Consider the following 23,300-nt stretch of genomic DNA (forward strand, 5'->3'; position numbering starts at 1 on the left):
CATCGCAAGGCCTGTATAGCGTCTGCTCAGAGCCGTGCACAAAGGCTTGGTGCCCAGTGCTAGCCACACTGCTAGCCCTCAAGCTCTGGGCTCTTTCCCAGGGCTGGGTTGACAGCTAGGCCCTCAGTGAGCTGCACCACTGGAAGGAATTGCCTCACTCAGAATCAAGTCCCAGCTCCTTCCACTAAATTCAGCACTGGTCATGGAAAAAGCCAGACTCCCTGCCCTCCATAACTTGTGCTAGAAGTCCCAGCAGCAGTCAGTTGTCTGAAACTGTTGTCACTAACCATGCCCTCGAATTCCCAGTTCAGCTGTATGTCATAACACTCTTAGGGTCTTCCAAAGCCACCCCCACTGTTGGAGAAGCAAAAGTGAACGGCCATGGATAGGGGGATTCCTTAGAGACAAGAACTGAAGGGACAGGAGGCAGAAGGCTGGATTACATCTTTTCTTGGCTTAGCAGACACCACATATAGAGAAGGTTGCAGACAGGTTTGACCTGTTCAAGGCCCTGGAAGGTGGCACTAGCCCAGGCTCTCCACTAATGGGATGTGATTGCTGCCATATGAACTGTCTGAAATGCCAGGCATCTATGTGAAAAATATTTGCCTGATCACAGGAAGCCTGGGTGGAAGACATTGTGGTTAGAGGATGTGGTAAAGTTACCCAGGTTTAAACCACTGAATGGGAGCCCTTTAGTCTGGACCTTACCAATCAGACTATTCTATGGTCCACACATAGATAGAGAGGAGGTAGGTTGGTATGACCAGTTCTGTTTTCAGGTGGGGATACCAAGGCACAAAACAAGTAGGATATTTGCCCCCTGCATGCCATGAGCCAACATCAAAGCCAATTTAAGAGGTAAGTACTGAGACATACTCTGCTGTTGTGTCTCTGCCTCAAGCTTCCTCTTTAGCTTAGCTACCCTCTTTACCTTTTACCTTAGCTGTCAGGACTCCCCTCAGTCAGGAGTCCAGACCAGACTGTCCATGACAACTGACTGTTCCTGGGGTAACAGAGTTCCCAGGACTAGTGTGGACTTTGAACATTTTCTAGAAATATGTGATGAGATTTCTTTAACACTTCAAGAGCCCAAGATCCATTAAGATGTCCCTGCTCCTTCAGGAAAGTGTGGCCAAGAAAAATGAAGGGAAGGAGCTTTTCTTTCCAAGAATGGAGGTAGTGTTGGCTTCTATCTTCAGTGAGCAGAAATGTGAGCTCCTTTTTCCTCACATGCCCCACTGAAGACCTGTGAATAGTTCTTACATTGGGGTAACATGAGGTCAGTGGCTTTGGGACCGACCTCCTATGTGACACAGGAATGTGTACCAACACTATGAATGTCAACACCCAACAAATCAATATGGCCCAGATCCAAGTCTGCCCCAAGGGGGCATCTGATATCTCTAGGTATTTGGGATTGTCACACTCACTGGGTATGCTCTTGGCATCTTGAGGATGGAGATGAGGGGTGCTTAATGCTTTCCAGCACTCAGCCACACCCCCAAATGTCAGCATTAAGCACCCCTAGGGTCACTCCCACAGTCCTGTGATGGTGTTCTTCATACTCCCATATTGAGATTCCCTCAGATGATTTTATCCACTCTCTTTGCCTCTCTGCAATGAGAAGCTATAGGGCCTGGAGACAGCCTCATGAGGGGCACAAACCCAGGCCACCTGCGCTGAATCATGTCTGCATTCAAGGAGCAAGCCTTTCACTCACAGAGTTAAGGCTGACGTGTTGCCCCGGGAAAGTAAATTCACACAGACACTGCACTCTGGCCCTGACCTGAGAGGGCCAGAGAAGGCACAGGGCAGCATGAGGAAAGGAAAGGGCTCCGTGAAGTGGGCATTCTCCATCTCTTGCAGAGCTTGCCCATGTTTCAGCACTCATCCTGGTAGCATATTGCTTCCTGGCTAGCTCCTTCGGGCTACAGGGCAGCTAAGGGCATTTTTGAAATCACAGAGCACACAAAGGACTGAAGGTGCAGCCTGGACCACATACAGTGTGAGAGTGCCAAGGCCAGGCAGTTGTCCTCTAAAACGGAAACCCTGTCTCCAGAGAGGACAGAGAAGGAAACGCCTGGGCTGTGGGTACTGCTGCCCTGCTGTGAGGAAGGAGGGGTTGTGTGTAGTGTAGGTGCCAGTGGGTACTTGTCAAGGACATTCATTTCAATCGGACTGGCATTTACTGACCCACATAGACAGCAGGCTTCAGAGTTGAATTTCTTTCTCAGTGGCCCACCAAGAGAGGCCTCACCTTGATGTTTACATACAGCAGTGTCACCTCAGTGCCAGCTGCTGAGGACTCAGTGTGGTAAGACCTCACGATCCATCTGTCACTCGAAATTCCAGGGCCTCACCACTGTGAGGAGTTAAGTTCCTCCACTTTTCTGATTGCCTCAAACCCCCAAGGGTGCACTGCTCCCCTCTTTTCTTATCCATGCATCCTCATCCCTGAAAGGTGCCCTGTGCAGAAGGCAAGGGAGATGGCTGTGCAGGGCTGCCTGGGTTGTCCCTGGCATCAGCATATTGCTTCTGGGTTCCAGTGAGCAAAGGGAGACATTTAGCTCCCCCCACTTGTGCTGCTGTGGGAGCCGGGGAGCTGGATCTTCCTTGCTCAACTCCAGGGAACCTCCTTAAAGAGGTCACCTGAGTTGGGTATGATGCTCACCTCTGTAATCTCAGTACTCAGGAGGCTGAGGCAGGAGGATTGCTGTGAGTTCAAGGCCAGCCTGAGCTAATTCCAGGCCAGCCTGGACTATAGTGTGAGACCATGTCTCAAACAAACTAAAGAAAGAAGAAGGAGGGAGAATAAGAGAGGAGGAAAGTGCCCTCTTAGAGCGCTGGGGGCTCTGTGGCTGAGCACTTTCCTAGCATGTGCAAGACCAAGGCCATGGGTTGGATTCTCCAGCACCAGGAAAAAAAAAAAAAAAAAAGTCACCTGGAATTGTGGTCATGTGGTCATTTCCTCATCTCCCCAAAGCCAGCCAGCCACAGGTCCAGGTCTGTCCAAGTGACCCCAGATCCCCAGACAGGTGCTTGAAGACTATGGGGCTCCCCCAGCCAGCCTTCCTGCTTGTTCTTACTCCAGGGTTTCTGGGTGCTTCCACGAGAGAGCCAGACACCTGGACCATCACCAACCTCGACCATGGCCACATGTGGTTTCCTGGGTTCAGGAAGGCAGAGATTCATCCATATTCTTCATGTTGAAGAACTTGCCTCTCCCTCTGCTGGGGTGTTCCAGAGCTGTGGCTGTGGGACATCAGAACCTGCTGAGCAACTGAGTACATGGCAGCCAGGGTCCTGTGGGCTGCCCTGAGGACTCCAGACAGAGTTAGAAGCCAGTAAGTCAGAGACCACTTAGTAGGAGGAGAGTCTAAAGAGTCCAAAGCTACACCTGTAGAGTGAGGGGAGCTTCAGGGCCATGAGCACGAACTCTGAGGTAGGACTGGCGGGTCTGTGCAGCCCAGTGGTGGATACTTGGGGAAAGAGAGTCTGTGGACAAAGGCTGTGAGGAAGCACAGTTGGGGACGGTGTGCAGGCAGATCTGATTTCAAAAACAAAAACAGCCCAGCTGACAGGCAAGTCATTCCTCTACATAAATTGAAACACTTGATGGCGTGAATTCTTTCCAAAGGAGAGAGCAAGGTTACTGCCAGGCAGAGTGGCATACTGTGGGAGACACAGAGGGATGACACAGGGCCTGAAGACAGGATGACTCCATGTGAACATCACCAGCAAGGACAGTGTTCCTCAGAAGGAGACCTCCCTGCACACCAGGAATCCTGGCTCACGTGGAAAGAGAAGTTGTAGGGTGTTATCGTCTAGTTTTAGCCTTTCTCCAAGGTCTCATCTGTCCCATTATGACAGAACCATCCATGTTGCCATCAGGGCCACATCTCATGTTCACGATGCTTCCAACAGGGCACAGGGTGAAGCCATAGGGGCTTGCTTTGATTAAAGGTATTCCCAGGGTCTGCTGCTTCTGCGCTCAAGGCCAGGACTGTGTAGATACATTTCCATCTGTGGAAGTGGATTGTAGAAAAAGCTACCATGTCACTGTTTTGAATTCCAATGTTTCCATTTGTAACTAAGAACTGAATGAATAAAATTTAACTAATTGTTACACATTCCCTGTGTGTGTGTGTGTGTGTGTGTGTGTGTGTGTGTGTGTGTGTGTGTGTGGTGTGGAGGGGGGCATTGACAGCTCATGGTTAATAATAAAGGCCGTAGGGAAGCCCTTCTGAAGGGTTCTAGTAATTCATTAATGATTAATGTTCCTTTCATTAGTCCTGAATTAGTCTGCAGTGTATTGAAGACTCCAGATCCCAAAGGCTCATGGTCAGTTTCTTCCAGCAGAGGTGACAAGTTGCCAGCTGGAGACTCCAGAAGGAGCAGAATCTTAGCAAAGTGTTACACGCAGGTGTGGAGTGGCGTCACAGTACTGACTTATCTTGATACCAGTTTCAAAGTTAACCTTCCTCTCTCCCTCCAGAAAAAAAAATGTAAGGGAAAATGAGACTTTTCAAAAGATGTCAGAAAATACAAGCCTGAAACCAAAGGTTTCCTTCTGGATCACTGTCTTAGGGCACCCTGGAGACCATAAGCTCTGTGGCATAAAGATAAAAGGACATTCCTGCCATAGGCAGCCACAGTGTGGGCGTGTGGCTCACAGCTCATTCATTCTCCATTCCCCACGAAAAAAAAAAAAGCATCTTCAGATGCTACTGGCTGCTGAGACCCAGGACTTCCTGTTGGCCCTTGTCCTCCGTGAGGGCCTCCATCACAGCCAGCTAGGCAGCAGGAGCCACCAGGCTAGTTGCCTGACAGCTTTGGACGTCCTAGGTTTGTTGGCACATCCAGTCCTGTGTGCAGGGTGACCTGGAAAAGAAGACGGAACAAGCAGGGGTTGGCTCAAAGGCAGAGTGCTTGCACAGTGTGCACGGGCCCTGGGTCCCATCGCTAACACAGGGGAGAGGGAGGGGAGGAAGAGGCTGGAGGCAGAGGAAATGGACAGGGAACAAAGGACAGGAGAGGCTGTTCATACCACTAAACACTGTGGCAGCACTGTGACCGCATGCTGTGTCCTGTCTCCCCTGAAGAACTTATGCTACGAACTTTGTTACTCATTTGTCCACTTCACATCGCTAAGGCCGTGTCATCTTATGCATCTTCCCTTATAATAGGAACTATATTGATGACTAGCTGAGTTCCCTGTTTGGCAAGAGCCCTTGAGCCCCGTAGCAGAGGGGCTCTGGTTTTCACAGGTGACTCTCTGCATCTGCTGCCTCTGTGCTCCTCAAATCCCCTTTTCAAGTAACCAATGCCAGACTGTCGTGGACCCAGTTGTTGGGCAGTAGACACAAGGCAGGTCCCTTGATGGCTCCAGGGACAGAGGGAATATGCTAAAAGTGAAGGATGCCCCTGTCCTCTGATGTCTCATTTGACTGGTGTCAGGAGCTCCTGGGCCATCCCATTTCCCTGGGACACTGCTCCTCCCTGGAGCTCCATGGAGCCTGTTTGCTCCAAGTGATTGAATGGCACTTAGCACCTCCTCCATGGATTCTCAGAGAGGCCAGCAGGCACACTGCTTATCTGAAGAGTGGCCAGTTTCATCACAGTGAACCTTGTTCAGGAAGCAGACAAGTTGCAGGGACTGGGCAGGCAGGTGTGGCTCTGAGGATACCTGCACATTTCTGTTGAGGCTGAGAGCAGGCATGAAGACCCCATCCACGTGGCTGAAGGCTGTGGGACCCTGCTGGTGCCCATTGATGAAGAAGGTCAGTGTGTGCTTATTCAGGTCCAGGAGCACGCCCACAGTGGCCCCCTTGCATACACCGCCTTCCGTCCTGGGAAGATAAGCCAGGAAAACCTGTCACCACACCCAGCTCAGCTCATGATGTCACAGTAACTGAGGATACCCCAAAGGATGTTGGAAACACCCTCAACCAAAATCAGCTTCTAGGAGTGTGTGTATCAGACACAAGAGAAGACAGTTCTGAGGTACCAAAGCTGCTCGGCTGCTTCTTATCCATAGTGCCGGAGAGCTACACCCTCCAGAGAATGAAAGTTTGGCTGGGTTCCTCCTGAAAGCACAGGGCACCAAGCATGAGTGCAGAGGAGGAGTGACATGTCATCTTTCCATCTTTAGTCCTGTGGTACTACTGAACCAGATGGAGATGCAGATACCAAGACCCAGAGACATTGTTCACCTGCCCAGAACCTTCCCAGGGACTGGCAGCATGTGGTGGGAGATGCATGCTGAATTGGGAAGCAAGTCCCCCACCTGAGTCATCCTCCATGGGTGACCATGTTTTTTTGGAGCATTTGACAAATATTGACAATATTTCTGGGGTGGTAAAAATCGATCTTTAGGTGGGGAGGAATTTTAAGAAATGAACCTAGAAAACTTTGCATTAACGCCTCTGTGCCCTTCAGCAGACTTTTCCTTCATTAATTAAGGGTTCCCTTAGCGTCAACCTTTCTCAGCCCTGGGAGGAAACTGTGAGTCCTCAGTTAGGATTGAGCCCGGGGCAGAGGTGAGGAGTCTTTAGAAGAAAACTTTCCGGACACAAAGTCTTAAGAAGGACCTGGTGGGCTGACCTGGAGGAGGATACTCCTTAAGAGGGTGTCCTGGAGATGCCTTAGGGCTTAGTGGGGAAGGGTCCAACAGCTGGAAAGGGAACTAGACCTGGATAATCAATGCATTTCTGAAACTAAACACCAGGTGGCAGTAGTGTCAAGTCTGACCTGTCAGCTTTCTAAACAACCACCAGTAGGATCAAGGTCAGGTCTGGGAGCAGTGTGTTGAGCTTCTGGGAGGAAGGTCACCAGCATTTGCCCCACACCTGAGACACGTCTTCCTTCTGGTCCTCCACTGGGAAGCCCAGGGGCTAGCTAGCAAGGGCTACAGAACATTTGGGGACTATGCCTGTGCCCTGGAGATTGAGGGTTCCCACCACAGGAGACTTCATTGATGTCCTCTCTAAATCCTAACAGCACCTCTTATACTCCTCAGGTCTGAGCAAAGTCCAGCCAGCCTAAACTTGCCTCATAATGTACAAAAGTGATAGGGCTTTTGTGAAGATTAAGGCGATCGTGTAGCCCCCTTGCATCCTACAGTATCAAGCAGAGTCAGCACACAATGTGTGCTTGAAGTTATTTCTGCCACCATCACAGGGGGCCTAGGTTCTGAGTTTGCTCAAGCACACAGATGTGGAACTGGGGGTCAGGGTGATCTTGGCCCCTCTGAGGGCTAGAGATGGAGGGAGGTCAACCAGTAAATCCACAGCACTTGGTCAGCCAGCATTACCTGGTCATTCTGGATCACCTGGTCATTCTGCATTTTGGTTGTGAGCCTAGCCTTTAACGGCTGAGCCATCTCTCCAGCCCTTACCTGGTCATTCTAGATCACCTGGTAATCCTAGATCACCTGGCTGGCCTGTGACGCCTTCAGCATGTAGTCAGCCACCTGCATCATCTGGTCAGCTTACATCACCTGGTCAGCCTGTATCACTTGGTTAGCTGACATCACTTAGTCTGCAGTACCTGACCAGGCTGCTTTACTTGGTCAACCTGAAGCCTGGTCTCTTCCATAGCTCAGCTAAGAGTCTACAGGGATAGCTGCCGCCCTTCCCATAAGCCTCTGGAGAGAAGGATATTACCGGTGAAAAGATAGTGGTTGGGTAGGGACCTGAGGGTCCTCAGGCAAGTTCCTGGCCAAACTAGACCTGGCTTTCCTGGGGAAGAAGCCAGGTTACTTGCTGTGAAGAGAGCACTCAGAGCTTTTCCTAAGAGCAGCAAGGGGCCAAGAACACAGTACCTCGGGGACAGACCAACCCTGCCAGGAGCCCAGTGAGGTCAGCTCCTTGAGGATGAAGTTCCTTACTTTTTCCCAGAGCAGTGGCAGGGTCATTCCAGGCAAACCACCGGCCATGGCAATGACTTCTGCTCCCCCTGTGGGAATCAAGTCTCCCATTAGCTCTGTGCAATGACTCAGGCTTAGCATGATGGTTGTAAAGGAAATTGGAGCAGGACCAGTAAGAAAACCACAAATTAAGCTCCCAGTAGAAAGCCATTGTGAGGCCAGCTGGAGGATGGAGAACCACTGGGCCAGAGCTCTTCCTGTCATCGAGTACTTTCATTTGTGGTGTAGGCAAATGGTTTACTTCTCCCAGTCATTGTCCAAGCCCCCTGGAACTAGAGTACAAATTGCCTTAAAAAAAAAAAAAAAAAAAAAAAAAAAAAAAAAGCTCCTCTTCTAACACTTGGGAACAATCAAAGGAACACCTGTCTGCAAGACACTTATCCCCAACCCCTGAATCCTTGGAGGGCAGGGTGACTGCGCACCTGTTGGTGTGGGAGTTACAGTGCATAAACCAGCTGCGGTTGTTGTCCACATACATGGCCCAGGCCTTGTCGTCCTTGCCCAGCATCATGTCCTTGACTACGCTGGCCCTGGCCACCCCGAAGGCAGGGTCTGGGTGGTTGTCATACCGGTCCACATGCAGCTCCCAGTAGTGCACACCTTTGGAGAATGCAGCTGTGCCTAGCACCACCCGGTCATCATAGCTGCTGCAGGTGGCTGTTTGGTTGTCATTAGACAAGATGATGTCCCGGTGGCCAGAGTTGGGGTCAAAAGTGAACCAGGCCACTGGAAAGGAAGAAGTCAAATGAACAAGGTCAAACTTCTCTCCCTCTTCCCTGTCCCTCTCTCTCTTCCTCTCCCTCCTTCCCTTACCCCCACCTCCATCACCACCCCCACAAATTTTTCTGTATAGCCAAGGTGATTAACAGACTCACTTGCTGTTACCAGAGTTAATTCACTGTGGCCGGTGGTCCTTGAGGGATGCACACACACACTCTCACACACTCACAGAGCAAGCCACGAGGAACAAGCCTGTAAGCAGCACACCTCCGTGGTTTCTGCATGAGCTCCTGCCTCCAGGTTCCTGCCCTGACTTCACTCAGTGATGGACCATGACCTGAGAGTTCTAAGATGAAATGAACCCTTTTCCTGCACAAGTTGATTTTGGTCAGTCTTTATCACAGCAATAGAAACCTAACACACAGTTTCTCTCTCTGTGTCTCTCTCTCTTATGCTTTCTGCTTTGTGTTCCTCCAAGTTTCCATTCCATGGATCCAGCCTTACTAAAGAGTACGGACATGCAGGCCACCTGGCCCCACATCCAGGTGCATTTCCTGGAGCCCTGAGTCCCAGCATCTCCCCAAATGATGCAGGCTCTGTTAGAAATAACAGAGGAAGTGGTTATCCATGCCCACCTCGTGGGTAGGAAATTAAAACACAAAGAGGTGACATGATGTGGCCAAGGTCACAAATCTCAGCCCTCTTAGATGGTAGTACTGTTTTCTGCTCACCCCAACCCCCCACCATGCCCAGTATGTGGACAGTAAGGCCTTGCTCTGACATCTGACCGCACAGCTGAGGATTGCTCACCATCAGAGGTCTGTAGGACCACGGTCTTGCTGTAGGGACCGACACCAGATGAGTTGAAGGCTTTGACTCTGGCATTGTAGGTGCTGTTGAAGTGAAGCCCATCAATGGTGCACAGGGTCTCCTTGCCCACATACACTTCCTGCAAGAGCCAAGGACTTTCATTACACCTCAGCGCTGCCAGAAGTTCCCTGAGGTGCACATCAATACCAGAAGTGCTCTCACACTACAGAAGTACCAGATGAGAGAAGTTCCAGCCCAGGCTAATCACCTAGGTGGAGCCAGGCTTTGTCCCTTCCTGTTAAAATGCTGGCTCCTGTCTGGGATGCTGTAAGAGGAATGGGGTCCTGGAAGGATGGAGTTGCAGGTATGAAGATAAATAGGATGTTGCCTCCACTATCAGCCCTGCCAGAAGTCTGCGAAACCCTCCTGCCCCCAAGGTCAGCATCATTTGCTCCTTGACACCATCCCTGCTGGTCTCTTGTAGTGAGATATTCATTTTGTCTGCACCTGTGGCACTGACCATGCCCATTGAAGGTGGGGACAGGGGCAGATGTTACCTGGGGGAACTAGGTCTGGAGTAGGGGCCCTGGAGTTCTCTCTCGCTTGCAGTACAGGGACAGAAGAGCATCCAGAGGCATCCCTGGAACCAGGAACCTGCTGGTGTTCATCTGTCTCTGTTGTAAGTTATTTCTCCCTGAATAAACATATATTCAGCCTATTTGTTTTTTCATAGGAAGTGCTACCTCCCAAGAGCCCAAGCCAGTAGGCTCTCTTTGTCTTGGTGGCCAAAGTGCTTGTTTCAGGGTAACAACAGGGTTAAGAGTAGTCTCACAGGCCAGTCCTGTCTGGGCTTATGCATTAGGATTCTCAAACAACAGCAGGCCTAACCTGAACTGCCTCCAGACAAGCAGGCCTCAGCTGGCCTCTGTTGTGGAATATGAGTTAAAGATGTGTTATATTCTTTTATGCTGTGGAACATTTGTTTAATGATGCAATGATGTGTTGCATTCTTTTATGTTGCATTTGTTTAACTCTGTGAAGCTGCATTACTTTGCCTGTCTAAGACACCTGATTGGTCTAATAAAGAGCTGAATGGCCAGTAGCTAGGCAGGAGAAAGGATAGACAAGGCTGGAAGGCAGAGAGAATAAATAGGAGGAAAAATCTGGGGAGAGAGGATGGAGGAGCAAGAAAAGAAGAGGAAGACCTCAGGGGTCAGCCACCCAGCTACACAGCAATCCGTGGAGTAAGAAGTAAAGAAAGGTATATAGGATAAAGATGAAAGCCCAGAAGTAAAAGGTAGATGGGATAATTTAAATTAGAAAAAAAGCCAAGCTAAGGCTAGACATTTATAAGTAATAATATGTCTCTGTGCATTTTTGGGGGGAGCTGGATGGCGGCCCCCAAAAGAGCCAAAGAATAAAAAATAACAACAGGCCTCACTGCAAACTGCCCCCTGAACAGCAGCATCTGGCTCACCCGGAACTGGCCCCCATCACCATCGTCCAACTCCAGGATGTAGCCATCAGCGGGGCTGTGGGTGAAGGGTGGTGTCCTCCAGGCCAGGGTGACGCTGTTATTGCGGGTGCAGCACTTCTCCAGCTGCAGCAGGGGTACAGGTGGCACTGTGACAGGGATTGTTCTGGTCAGCACGTAGTATCCTCCTACAGGCCCCAGTCCACCCCCAAACCATCCAACCCTTGGGACCTGTGCCCTGAGGAACAAAATCCTCTTTCCCATCTTCCCACAAAGGTTCCTGGTGCTGGCTCCTGGGCCATGAGTCACACCCAAATGACCTCTGTACCATTCACACTGCACATGCTGTAGAGTCACCTAGGTGGGCTCAGATGGCAGACGACAGGGCAGGAAACCAAGTGAAGCCAGCCTGCAGCTTACACTTGAGCTGAGGATGGAGGTGCTGTGGCTTAGATCTTAATGCCACTCAGGGGCCCCTGTGTAAAAGGCTTGTTCCCCAGGATGGCACTGTTTGAGGTGGTAAAGCCTTTAAGAGGTGAAGACGAATGGGCACATTGACAGTGTGCCCATGAAGGAGATGGTGGGACCCTAGAACTTTTTCTTTCTCCTTTCTGCTTCCTGGACACAAGGCAAAGGGGCTTAGTTCTGCCATGGCATGCTTACCGCAGGCCCAAAGCCACAGGCCAGTCATAGATTACCACTGCCAAAACCTGTGCCCAGATAAAAATCTTTCCTCTTTTATATGCTGTTCATCTCAGATGTGACAGAAAGATTACTGACATGAATGAGGGACAAAATGCACAGATGGTTGGAATCTCAAAGGAAGCTTTGCAGGGTAAGGGGACCAGAACACGGCACAGACACAACTTCAGGGAGCTACGTAGCCAACCCATGGAGCAAGGGACTGAACTGAGCATGCTCTGAGCTCACTAAAGGCAAGCAGGGGAACCTGAATATGCCCCAGCTCTGTTCAGGCTCAGGAGGTTCTGGAAGGTGACACAGGCCATTCTGGCTTGATTTGGAAGGGAAAATGGAAAGACTTGTTCTATAAGTCTGCAAGTTTCATTTTGACTCAGAGTGAGCTTATCGTCTGTCCGGGGTTGGCCAGATGGTCCAGGAAGGGGAGTCTGTGTCAACAACAAGCATTTGGCTCAGCCCATCCCTCCCTCCACTAGGATGAAGGAGACCTTTGCCATCCTCCTATTCCTTCATCTCCAACACCTTAAAATTCAGCATCTACACCCAAGCTTTTTTCCCTGGAGCCCCCACTTTCCAGGACCATCTTCCCAGCCACAGCTCCCACACCCCACACCAGGAGCCTGCTCCTTGACACTGTGTCTCATTTCCACTCGGGGCAGGTAGACTTTCCAAACCTTACCCATGCACAGTCTGTAAGGGAGTGAGCCTCAGTGATATGGCTCCCATAAAACCATACTGCCTGTCTTCCCTTCTGGATGATCCGTGGGCATCTCAGAGAAGGTGGTGCATAGGACAGGAGCCTAGCTCTGGCCATCTTTCCTAAGTTCTGGGACTAGCCAAGCTGTGCAAGTTTCACTGACTCTTGGCTCTGGGTCCCCGCTGGCTCCCTGAAGCCAGTTCCTATCACCCTCCATGTGTCTGTTCTGCTCCCTCTCTTCTTGGGGTAGAAGCTGGTTCCTGCCTTGGGGCCTTGGCACTCACCACCCTCTGCTCCTGCAAAGCTCCACCCTGTTGCTCCTCCTTCCTGCCCTCTTCCCTTCTGGATTCATTCTTGGTTCATTCCTCCTCTTCTCCTCCCCTTCCGTCTTTCCTCTCATCTCCCTCCTCCTCATTCTCTTTTTCTTCTCATCTTTTCCCTCCTTCCTCCTCCTCTTTCCCTCAGTCTCCTCCCTCCTGTTCTCCTACTTCCCTACTTCCTCTCCTTCTTTTCCTTCTTCTTTCCTCTTCTCACTTCTCTTCTTCCTCTCCTTTTCTTCCTCCTCTCCCCTTCCTCCTCTCGTTAGGATTACAGGTGTACCACCATACATGGCCCCCCCTCCTCGCTCTTTCCTCCCACCTCTTCTCCCCTTTCCTATTCTACTCCTCCTTCTCTCTCTCATCTTCCTTCTCTCCCTCACCTAAGAATATACCCTGACACCTACACCACCCCTCTGCCCTTTCTCCCTAGCTACTGCTGCTAACATTGATGGGTTCCTGAACTGATGCTTCAGGAAGTGCAGCCTGGGTGGGAATCTGCAGGCTTGCTCCCATCTGCAACCTGCGTGGCAGCCCAGGACATGATGGCACTGCCCCTGTTCATTCTGCTTTCTGTCCTCGATCTTGGTCTAGGAAAGAGAGTTCAGGTTCAGCTGCAGCTCTCCCATACTGGCTGGGCCCTGGGATCCTCACCCTTTCCTCTGCCACCCTGCACGATAGGCCCCTTTCACCTTAGCTTGTGTGCCTCTTGGGGAGGCAGTATCACTAAATGGATCCGACCACGGCTCACCCCTACATTTCATCTGGACGAAATCCAGCTGGTGGATGGCTTGCAGCAGCGGCTCGCTGTCCAGAGTCAGGTCAAATTCCGCAGATACTTTGGGTTCCAGGGCACCTTTGACCCACTGCTCCTGAGACACCTGCACACGCTTGATCAGGGCATCTGAAATCTTAAAGGGAGCCCAGAAAGAAGGTTTGGGTTTGTAGAAGAAGCGCTGACAGCCTTTGTGAGGAAGAGCTCAGCTTTGTCTTATGTTTCATTGAAGGGAAGAGATGGGCTGAGACTGAACCTGTGAGCCATGGCCAAGCTTAAGTGAGCCCAACCACCTAGACAAGCTGTGCTGTTTCAGCCACAGTGCAACCACATAATCCTGTTAATTTTATTTTTTCCATGTTTGTGATCACGTTAATGTGAAGAATCACCCAGGAGCTTTAAAAATAAAAGTGACCCAAACTCTTTTATGAAGTCATGGTGCTTTTTTTTCCCCCAGAAAGGCAAATTCATGCTGGAGCAATAGCCCTGATAAGGCTGCACCATCTCTGCAGGAAAGTAGATTCTGCCCCTCACCTCTCTCTGTGCAGTCTGCCCCACTCATGTGGCATAGACTGTGTTTTCCCATTCCTGGGAGGAATACTGGCACATGGCATTTCATCCCTAGAAATGATGCTTTTTCAGCTTCTTGTTTACTGGCTGATGCAGCATCCGGGTTCTTGCTTGACAGTCCAGGTCTTCTGGTCTCACAGAGCAAAGGAGAAGCTATTCAAGTCCCAGCCAGGGAGGGAGAGAAGCTAGAGCGAGACCTGGTTCAGGAAGAGCAGGGAGCATTGGTGGAATGGAAGGAAGCTGCCTGTGGTGGTCCTCCAGGGGCTGCTCACCTGCAGGAACCCGGAGGGGTCATCCTCCTTGATCACCTCCAGGCAGTACTCCATCAGGCCTGTGGACTGGCGCAGCTTCAGCGTGCAGTGATTGATCTGGTCCCAAACCATCTGCAATGGAGAGAGAACTATGCAAAACCCACTTGTGAGGAAAAATAGTCAGTTAAACCACAGTGTATAAGTGGGTGCCTGGGCATCTGGGAAGGGTGCTGATGATCTGCCCCACCTCTCAGCCAGCACTCTATGCTACTCCTGAGTTTTGTAGTCATCACTGGGGGATCAATGGGCCCACTTACAGCACAGCAACGCTTTCTGAGTTCTGGGCAGCCAGCCACACAAAGGGAATAATGTACAACCCACTGTGATGTGGCCAGCTCTCTGTACCCCTTTCCTAGTACATACACATTGTTCCCTACCTACACACAACCTTCTCTCTTTAAAGTAGTGTTTTTTGAGTGGCGGGTGTGGTACTCAGGAAGTCTGATAATTTGTGGCCAACAAGGACTACATAGCAAGCCCCTATCTCAAAATAAAAAAAAAAAGGTGAAAGAAAAGAAAAAAACCAGATAAACTAAAATAGTGTTTTCTGAGATAGGGATATAGCTCAGTTCTTAGAGTGATTTGTGTAGCATGCCTGAAACCCTTGGATTAATCTGCCAGGAATGGTGGTACATGCCTAAAATACCAGAATTTGAGAGGTGTAGGCAGGAGGATCAGGAATTCAAGGCCATTCTCAGCTACATAGCAAATTTGAGGCCAGTCTGGGTTACACAAGACCCTCTCTAAAGAAAAACAAATGTTTGCTAATTCACTTAGATGCCTCTGGCACAGAGCTCCTTGGAACCACTTCAGTACATTCTCAGCTTCTGCCTGAGCCAGAACTTAGTGCTAGATAAGGGACATGACTCAATGTCCCTTAGCAGAACCTGGCCACAAACATCATTGCTGATTATGGATCCATGAGGTATAAGAGTCTGAAGAAAGAAACAGACCTGGAGACCTGAGTAGAGCCTGACTATTGATAGGAAATGTGCTAAAGGCCTCAGAATTTCATTAAAAATACCAAGTCAATAGCAAAGGTTTAAAAAAGACTTTCCCATCACTTGGCAACAAGCCAAGGAAATTATAAAGAAATGTTCTTTATACAACCAAACCCCACTACCTGCAGGAAGTAATGCAAAGGGTACTCAAAGCAATGAAATCTGGCAGATGAATGTGTTCCACTTTGTAGAATTTGGAAAGTTAAAATATGTACAACACATCATTGGTATCTATTCAGATTTTCAATGGGCAACTGCTTAGAGTTCGAAAAAGGCTGATCCAGTAATTACACATTTACTAGAAGTTTTGGCCATCATAGGCATACTGCTCCAATAAAGACAGACAATTCTCCAGCATATGTCTCTAAGAAAATGAAACAGTTTTTTGCTTATTATAATATAAAATTGTGTATATCACACAATCCTGGAGGGCAAGCGGTTATAGAAAGATCAAATTGAACTCTTAAGGATATGGTAAATACACAGAAAAGGATGGTAAGAATTCCAAAAATAGATTTTATAATGCTTTATTAACTTTGAATTTTCTAAATGATAAAGAGAAAGGAACAACAGCTTCAGAGGAACACTGGATAATAGAAACAATTATGGGATTAAACCAACCAGTATATTTCCAAGATGTCTTGACCTCTGAATGGAAACCAGGAAATGTGTTACATTGGGGAAGAGGTTTTGCTTTTGTTTCCATGGGTGAAGAAAATTATGGATACCATCAAAATCCATGAGGATTTGGTTTGAACAAGATATATCTTAATTAAAAGAGATGACTTATCAAGCAGTATGGCTGTTTAATCTAAACTAACATATAAAACTAACAAATGTTTCTTATTTGATCAGATATAACTTGATGGGTGATGTCATTCTGTAAATATGTTTCTTTTATTGGTTAATGAATAAAGCACTGTTGGCCAATAGGAAAGCAAGATGGGTGGGACTAGAAGAGGTAGAGGATTCTGGGAAATGTAGTAGAGTTGTGATGTGATCTCAGGAGGAGAGGACTCAAGTCTAGCGTTCTCAGTAAGATAAGACCATGTAGAAATACATATATTAGTAATTATGGGTTAATAATTTATACAGAGCTAGCCAATAAGAAGCTTTAGCCATTGGCCAACAACATTTATATTAATACAGTGTCTCTGTGTGTTATTTGGGGCTGATGCATCTATGGGACCAGGCTGCCGGGAAAATGATCATAACAAGAAGTGCTCATAACAATAACTTGCCAAGGAAAACTTCCCCAAAATTTAGGATTGGGGAAAGGATTTATTTTTTGTCTTTTTGGGAGAATAAAAGGTATCTGGCTAATGAATCCAGAGAATACTGGACAAATGAGACATCTGAAGAAAAAGGACAAATCATCTAGAAAATTGTCCCAAGAAAAACAGTAAATTGGCCTATTGGTATATCACATTTACAACAGGGTAAAATTTCATAAATCTTCCCAAATGTTTGTTTCTTGTTTCTATATAGAAATATAATACAAATGGTCTTTTTGTAGTCTCAATCCAATTAAAGATTAAAAGCTGACTTCGGAGTTGGAATGTGACTCTCTCCTTCTCTAAACCCAAGCATGCTTGTTAAAGTAAAATTCAATATCTCTTTTTTATGTCACAAGAGCCATCTGATATTGAACAGAGAAAAAACAAACAAATATTTAGGACTATTATATCATTACTAATTTCATAATTTCCTCATGATATTAATGGTCATATAGAGTACTAACCAATTCTAGAAAAAGGTTTTGTATCTACCTTCATGTACACGATTTCTGGTTTGAGTAACAGTTTTCTACAGTAAATCGTGACCATGACGAACAGTGACCTTTGAAGTCTCCAAAAGGAGGACGGGGCTCCACAATGACAATTTTACCAGGACTATGACAAAACCATTATGCTGAACAACAACAGCTAAAGATCAGTTTTGGAGTACAAACTGCTCATTACAATTTCAAGGTGACTTGCTGAGATGATCCAGCCTCACAGACTACTTCAGTCAGGATTTGAAACAAGCCCTGTACTTCTTCAGTCAAGATTTGAAACAAGCCTTGTACATGCCCATTACACAGAGACTGGACAACAAATGATACAGCTTGACATTAACCCAAATGTTCTTTTCAGGATCCCCTAAAGATATCATTATCTCCAGACAGTTGGAAATAACTTTAAGAACATGATGCTCACATTTCCAAGAGGTAGGGTGGATGGTTTTTGGTCACTCGTTGGGTTGTGGATATTTGTCATTGTTTCAGGGGATTGGTTACAAAATGTTGCTTATGATCAGGAAGAAAATTGTACAAAGGGGATTATATTCAAGGTTTTTGTTCTGAAAAAAAGAGGAATCCAGATATGATAGGAGAAAAAGGGGTAGATTATTGAATCTATCTGAAAAGAATAAAAAGAGGATATAGACATGATAAGATGAAAAAGTAGATTATTGAATCTACCCTTAAAAAACAACTACTGGTTTTAAATGTTTTACATTGGATTGGACTTCTGTATATTATATAGAAATGTTGTACATTGATACAAGTTTGAGATTAATTTTGCTAAAACATATGGTACATATATTTCTAATATTGTTTAAGGTATTGTACCTATACAGTTCATTTAATAATGTAATACAAATCTCTAGTCCTTGAAAGTTGTTATTATTATCAACTATATGGGATAATAAGGAAATGTAGTTTAGTAATTAGTCAACTATTACAATCAAACTTCTAGTCACATTAAGTATGTTACAAGGTCAAACAGATATTTTAGAAAGACAGGTTGTCTTCAAACACTTCAGAGATCTACAGAATATGGCATTTAACATGTTTTAATAACATTGTTTTTTTTAATGAAAAAGAGACACATCTGCTCTTGCCAGCATCAATCTATGTTGAAGAAGATGATGGGCATCAAAGAAACTCCATATTGGGCTTATTTTCTTTGTGGCAAAATAAGCCACTGGGCAAGAAAGTGCTCTTGTCTCAACTGCTGACAATATGCTGTCCAAATTGGACAAACAGGGCACCAAAAAGAGTAACTGCAAACCTTGCCAAGACAAGATGGTCCAGTCCTTCAGTCTATCCTGCTTTGCAGAAAATGTCTGTCAGATATTCTAGGTCAATAGGCTGAAGACAGATGCCCCAATGTTGCAGAGCAACCTTGGATAAATATCCAGGCAGCCAGCTGTTTCTGTCATCTCTCAAATTTTTTTGGAAGTTGTTTGCATGCAATTCTGTTTACTCAGTTAATATTATTTCCTTCTTGGGTCTCTGAGGGAGTTGAAGACTAAATAGTATAATTACAGTTTTCCTCCTTTGCCAGACTCAGTAAAGAAACTCACTAAAGATGTGTTAAGTGTAATAGGTTTGAAAGACATTAAAAGATAATTCATTAGTACAAATTAGAATAGAAAGTAAAGTAGGTACAAGACTTTGGATTCATCAAGAAAGAATAGATATAGAGTATTTTCTGTGAATTTGTCAAATACTAATGGGATAGACATTGTTGATATACTTATTGCCTATATGTATTGTATATAGTTATTATGTTTATTGTTTTTCTTATATTAGTTATAACCTATTAAATTTTAGGTAATAAGGGGGGGATATGTAGTGATGTCTTGCTTGTGCAAATAAAGCCTGTCTGAAGGTCAGAGGATGTAGCTTGCCACTAACTAACCATAGCGGTATGAAGGTCTGTACAGATAGACAAGAAGTGAGGTAGGTGGGTGGAAACAGGATATGAGCAGGGAGAAACAGGAACTTGCTCCTTTGAGGAGATACGAAGGAGGTAAGGTGTGGCAGTGGTTTGCTCCTTCTCTGATCTCTCAGCATTTTCCTCTGTGTCTGATTCCAGGATTTTTTACTTAGACCAGTTAAGAACTCCATTTACATTTTTTTTTACCCAGAGTCTGTTTAATTATTTGTATTTTTTAGTTTATATTTTCTTTATTATTATTATTATTAATTTATTTTTTTACATTCCAATCCCAGTTCCCCCTCCCTCCTCTCCTCCCACTTCCTCCATTGCCCCCTCTCACCTCCCATCTGCTCCTTAGAGAGGGTAAGGCCTCCCCTAGGAAGTCTACTAAGTCTGTCCCATCATCTCGTTGAAGCAGGCCAAGGTACCTCTCCATCTCTACATCCCCATGTCTAGGCTGGGCAAGGTATCTCTCCTCACAGAATGAAAGAACTCCATTTACATTTTAAGAACTCCATTGACAACTGTCCAACCCTGCTAGGCAAAATGAGAGTAGACTCCACCAACCCAATAGACACAGGGGTCCAGAGCCAGTGGGAGAGGGGAGACTGACTTAAAGACTGCAGGATGCTGCAGGCCACCTGGCTTTGGAGACTGCTTGAGAGTACCCCTGACTCCTGAGTGTACCTGGACCAGCCAGCTCAGAACCTCCCAGCCATATCTCACCCAGCTAAGGCCATCTTGCACTTAAGGCAGTGCCACCCTACGTTAGGTGCAGAAGATGTAGTAGGGACAGAGGAATGGGTCACTCAGTTCTTACCTTCAGTTTGTGCTCCCTCTCTTTCGTCACCTTGGTGAGCAGCTTGGCTTTCTGCCGAGTCAGTGCATCCACCAGGGCATCACATTGTGCCACCAGGCACGCTTCATAGTCCAATCCATTTTCCTGGGGAAGCAGAGAACTGTGATGAGGAGGTGCTGGCATCTATGGACCAGAGGTAACACCTCCTCCCAGAGCTCTTTGTGCTCTAAGTTGGAGGCAGCACGAATCATGAATGTGCATCAAGGAAGGGTTCCACAAACCATGACACAACTACATGATGAAACAGTCTATAGTCTGTTCATAGAACATTTTTAATGTCATGGAAAAGTGATTATGAAAGATGGTTAAAGGGATAACTCCTAGGTGAGGTGGGGCATGCCTGTCATCCCAGCACCTGAGAGGCCGAGGGAGGAGTTTCTTGACCTGAAGTTTAGTCCAGAGACCTTGTCTTTAGAAAGGAAGAGGGAGGGGAGGAATAAAACAAGACACAAGATTTTCCCATACATGATAAGTGTATGTGTATATGTGTTCATATATGTGTATATGTGTGTGTATGGTTGTATGTATATGTGTGTAGAGATATGTGCATGTGGCAAACGTGGTCACCTCGGATGAGGGATTTGGTGAGCTTTTTCTATCTTCCATACTCTCTAAAATCTCTGTAGCACACACTTTGCAGAAAAAGTAAAGCAAACAAGAGTGTGAGTCTGTCTGCCTCAGTTCCCGGGTCTCTAGGATCTGGGTAGATTCTGACTTCTGGCTATGAGCTCAGTTGTTCCCCCTTGATCATATTCTGAATCACAAGCCCCAGGACCACAGAGTATGGCTGAGTTTGAAGCCGGAAGTTAAAATGAGGCCATCAGGGTGGCCCCAGTCCAATCCAAACGGTGTCCTTATAAGAAGAAATCAGGACACAGGCACTCAGAGGGACAACCACACGAGGGCACGGGGAGGGCTGCCATCTGCAAGCCAGGCAGAGAGGCCTCAGGAAGAGCTAGGTGACCTTGTGCTTGCAGCCTCTGAGCTAAATCCACTTCTGTTGCTGCCTCTGCTCCATTGCTGACCTCTTATGGTGACATTTAGAGAAAACAAATACATCTTGTGCTCACGAAACATCAGAGTGTGTGACTTAAGATGCCCGGTGGGAATCAGGCAGGGTGGGCATCCCATGCTTACCATCTTAGTACTTTCGAGACTAAGGCCAGCTTGGGATTTGTAATGAGACCCTGTCTAGATGATGATGATGATGATGATGATGATGATATTATTATTATTATTATTATTATTATTATTATCATCATCATCAAGTAGGAGGAAAGGTAGGGGAGAAAGAGGAAGATAAAGAAGAATGGTTCAGGGCCCTTACTCCTTTCTCCGGCCAGGCATGAGAATGCTCCGGGTCTTCCTCTGTGCACATGGACCCTCTGCATGTGCACATGGGTGAACTCTCTCTTCTTTGCACATGGCTCATTGAAGCGAGACTCACTAATTTCTGTATGTTTTTCAGATTCAGTATGGGACATAGCATAGACACTCAGGTAACACATTTGTTTAGGGAATGAGGTGTTTATATTTTGGTGCACTGATGATCACACAGGCACTTCTCAGTATAAGAGCCGTTAGCCTGCATGTGAATAGGCTGAGAGAGGTGCTTTCAGCACCCAGAATTATACAACCAGACATGTTAACCCTTTAAAAATCATTGCTGCAATCACTTGTCCCCAGAGCAGCCCTCCTTTTGCTCTGTTTGGCAAACAGCCCACATTGTCCAGCACCACAGTCTGCTCACCTGGATCTGCTGCAGTATGTTCTTGAGCTGAACCAGAAACTCCTTCGCCTCTTTGGCTTTATCTGAAACCCCATTTAAGGCCTGAGACAGCTGGGCCTGGAAAAGACATTATATGATGGAGAAGACAGTTAGTGTTGAAGGCACGCAGTAGCATCCACCCTGCATTTGTAAGCGAGGCTAAACCGGTCCCACTGGTAAGTTGTCCTCACTTCAAAAGAGGCTACAGCTGACTCATGGACCATACAATACATGCCTGTTTTCCATTTGTTGTTGATGTTGTTTACATGAGGGGCTGAGAGGGAAACTCTGGACTTTGTGCATGCTAAGTAGGCACTCTATCACTGAGCTACATCCCTGAACAAACATGTGTCTATTTCCCAGCAGGGCTTGGTGAGTTCTAGTTTCATTTCTATTGCTGAGATAAAATAACCTAACAAAGAGCAATGTAGGAAGGGGAAAGCATGTATTTGGCTTGCAGTTCCGGGTTACAGTCCATTATTGTGGGGAGGTCAAGGCAGGAACATAGAGTACTACGTCCACAGTTAAGAACACAGGGAATAAATGCATGGATCTGTGCTTGCCTGCTTTCAGCTAGCTTCTTCCTCTTAAAGTTCGGGACTCCTTGCCTAGGAAATGGTGCTGCCCACAGTGGATTAAATCTTCCCACATTCTTTAGCTTAATTAAGACACCACCACTACCACCACACACGGAGAGATGCCTACAAGCCAGCCCAATGTAGGTGAGCCTCATCGAGACACTTTCTTCCCAGGCGATACTATCTGTGTCAGGTTGACACTTAAAACTACCTAGCACCTGAGTGTCCACAGTCTGCCAGCTAGCCCCAAAGATGCATTCAAGACTAGTGAGCTAATGGGTTGAAACTAATAGCCTGCTCCTGATGGCTGCAGTGGTGTTCTGGACAAATGGGCCTTTGCCTGGCCAGTCCCCTCTCTTCCTGCCAAAGACAGATCTGTCTTCCATCAATAGTAATGTAAATATTTCATACTCCAGTCAGGCTCCTCTACCTACCTACCTACATCTCCACACAGTTTCCTTTTCTGTCATCGAGAACAGGGTGAGCCCCCAAGCCAGGCCCAGATCTATGATTTAACCTGAACTATATTTTTAAGAGTAAAAATGTTGAGCATGGAACAAAACTGAACCAGAAAGGCCAGGACCTTCCCTTCCTCATACTCCTTTCCGTCCTGTGTCACCTCGGATGCCACCCTGCTTATCAAGTCCCAGTGAATCAACCCCAACCCTCCCATTCCTCAATTCTTTATAATCTTCTTTTGTAACTGTCCAATCTAGTAGTCTCACCATCCCTGATTCCCTCTGAGGACAGCACCACCTCAGATAGGGTTCCTAGGATTCACAGTTGAGCTCCTAGGCAGAACTGAAGAGTGTCTGCTAAGTAAGTACCACTGCTGGAACCAGCCAATGAATGTGATGCTAGATAGCCCCACGGTTCTCTGGTGAGGCCCTGAACAGAGCATCAGCATCCAGGAACTTCCTTAGAAATACAGCCTGCTCTTCCACCCGAGATGCTTGAGGGAAGCCCAGAATTCTGTGCCTAACACTCCAAGAGTTTTGGCTGCAGTCTGAGACCCATCAGCCTGTGCAGAGGTGGTCTCAAGAAACCTCTTACATATAAAGTGACACTTTGTACACCTCTAAAG

At 47.0% G+C, this 23,300-nt stretch overlaps 1 protein-coding gene across 2 annotated transcripts in view; it reads right to left on the reverse strand.

Moving 5' to 3' along the window:
• Positions 1 to 4,756: 4,756 nt before the first annotated feature.
• Positions 4,757 to 23,300, reverse strand: part of Trim67 (tripartite motif containing 67) — a 36,148-nt gene continuing 17,604 nt past the window's right edge. Inside the window, exons 2-10 of one of the 2 annotated variants that reach the window (XM_051201674.1) lie at positions 21,621 to 21,716; positions 19,832 to 19,954; positions 14,265 to 14,375; positions 13,405 to 13,558; positions 10,938 to 11,083; positions 9,461 to 9,599; positions 8,353 to 8,656; positions 5,690 to 5,852; positions 4,757 to 4,884 (exon numbers count right to left, since the gene is read on the reverse strand). In XM_051201674.1, the coding sequence (XP_051057631.1) occupies positions 4,819 to 4,884; positions 5,690 to 5,852; positions 8,353 to 8,656; positions 9,461 to 9,599; positions 10,938 to 11,083; positions 13,405 to 13,558; positions 14,265 to 14,375; positions 19,832 to 19,954; positions 21,621 to 21,716 (1,302 nt within the window). In that variant the 3' untranslated portion in view covers positions 4,757 to 4,818. Of the gene's footprint in view, positions 4,885 to 5,689; positions 5,853 to 8,352; positions 8,657 to 9,460; positions 9,600 to 10,937; positions 11,084 to 13,398; positions 13,559 to 14,264; positions 14,376 to 19,831; positions 19,955 to 21,620; positions 21,717 to 23,300 lie in introns of both variants that reach the window. The other variant, XM_051201673.1, reaches the window with a different exon arrangement.

This window comes from Phodopus roborovskii, unplaced genomic scaffold (assembly GCF_943737965.1).
Source record: "Phodopus roborovskii unplaced genomic scaffold, PHOROB, whole genome shotgun sequence".
Lineage (NCBI taxonomy): Eukaryota > Metazoa > Chordata > Mammalia > Rodentia > Cricetidae > Phodopus > Phodopus roborovskii.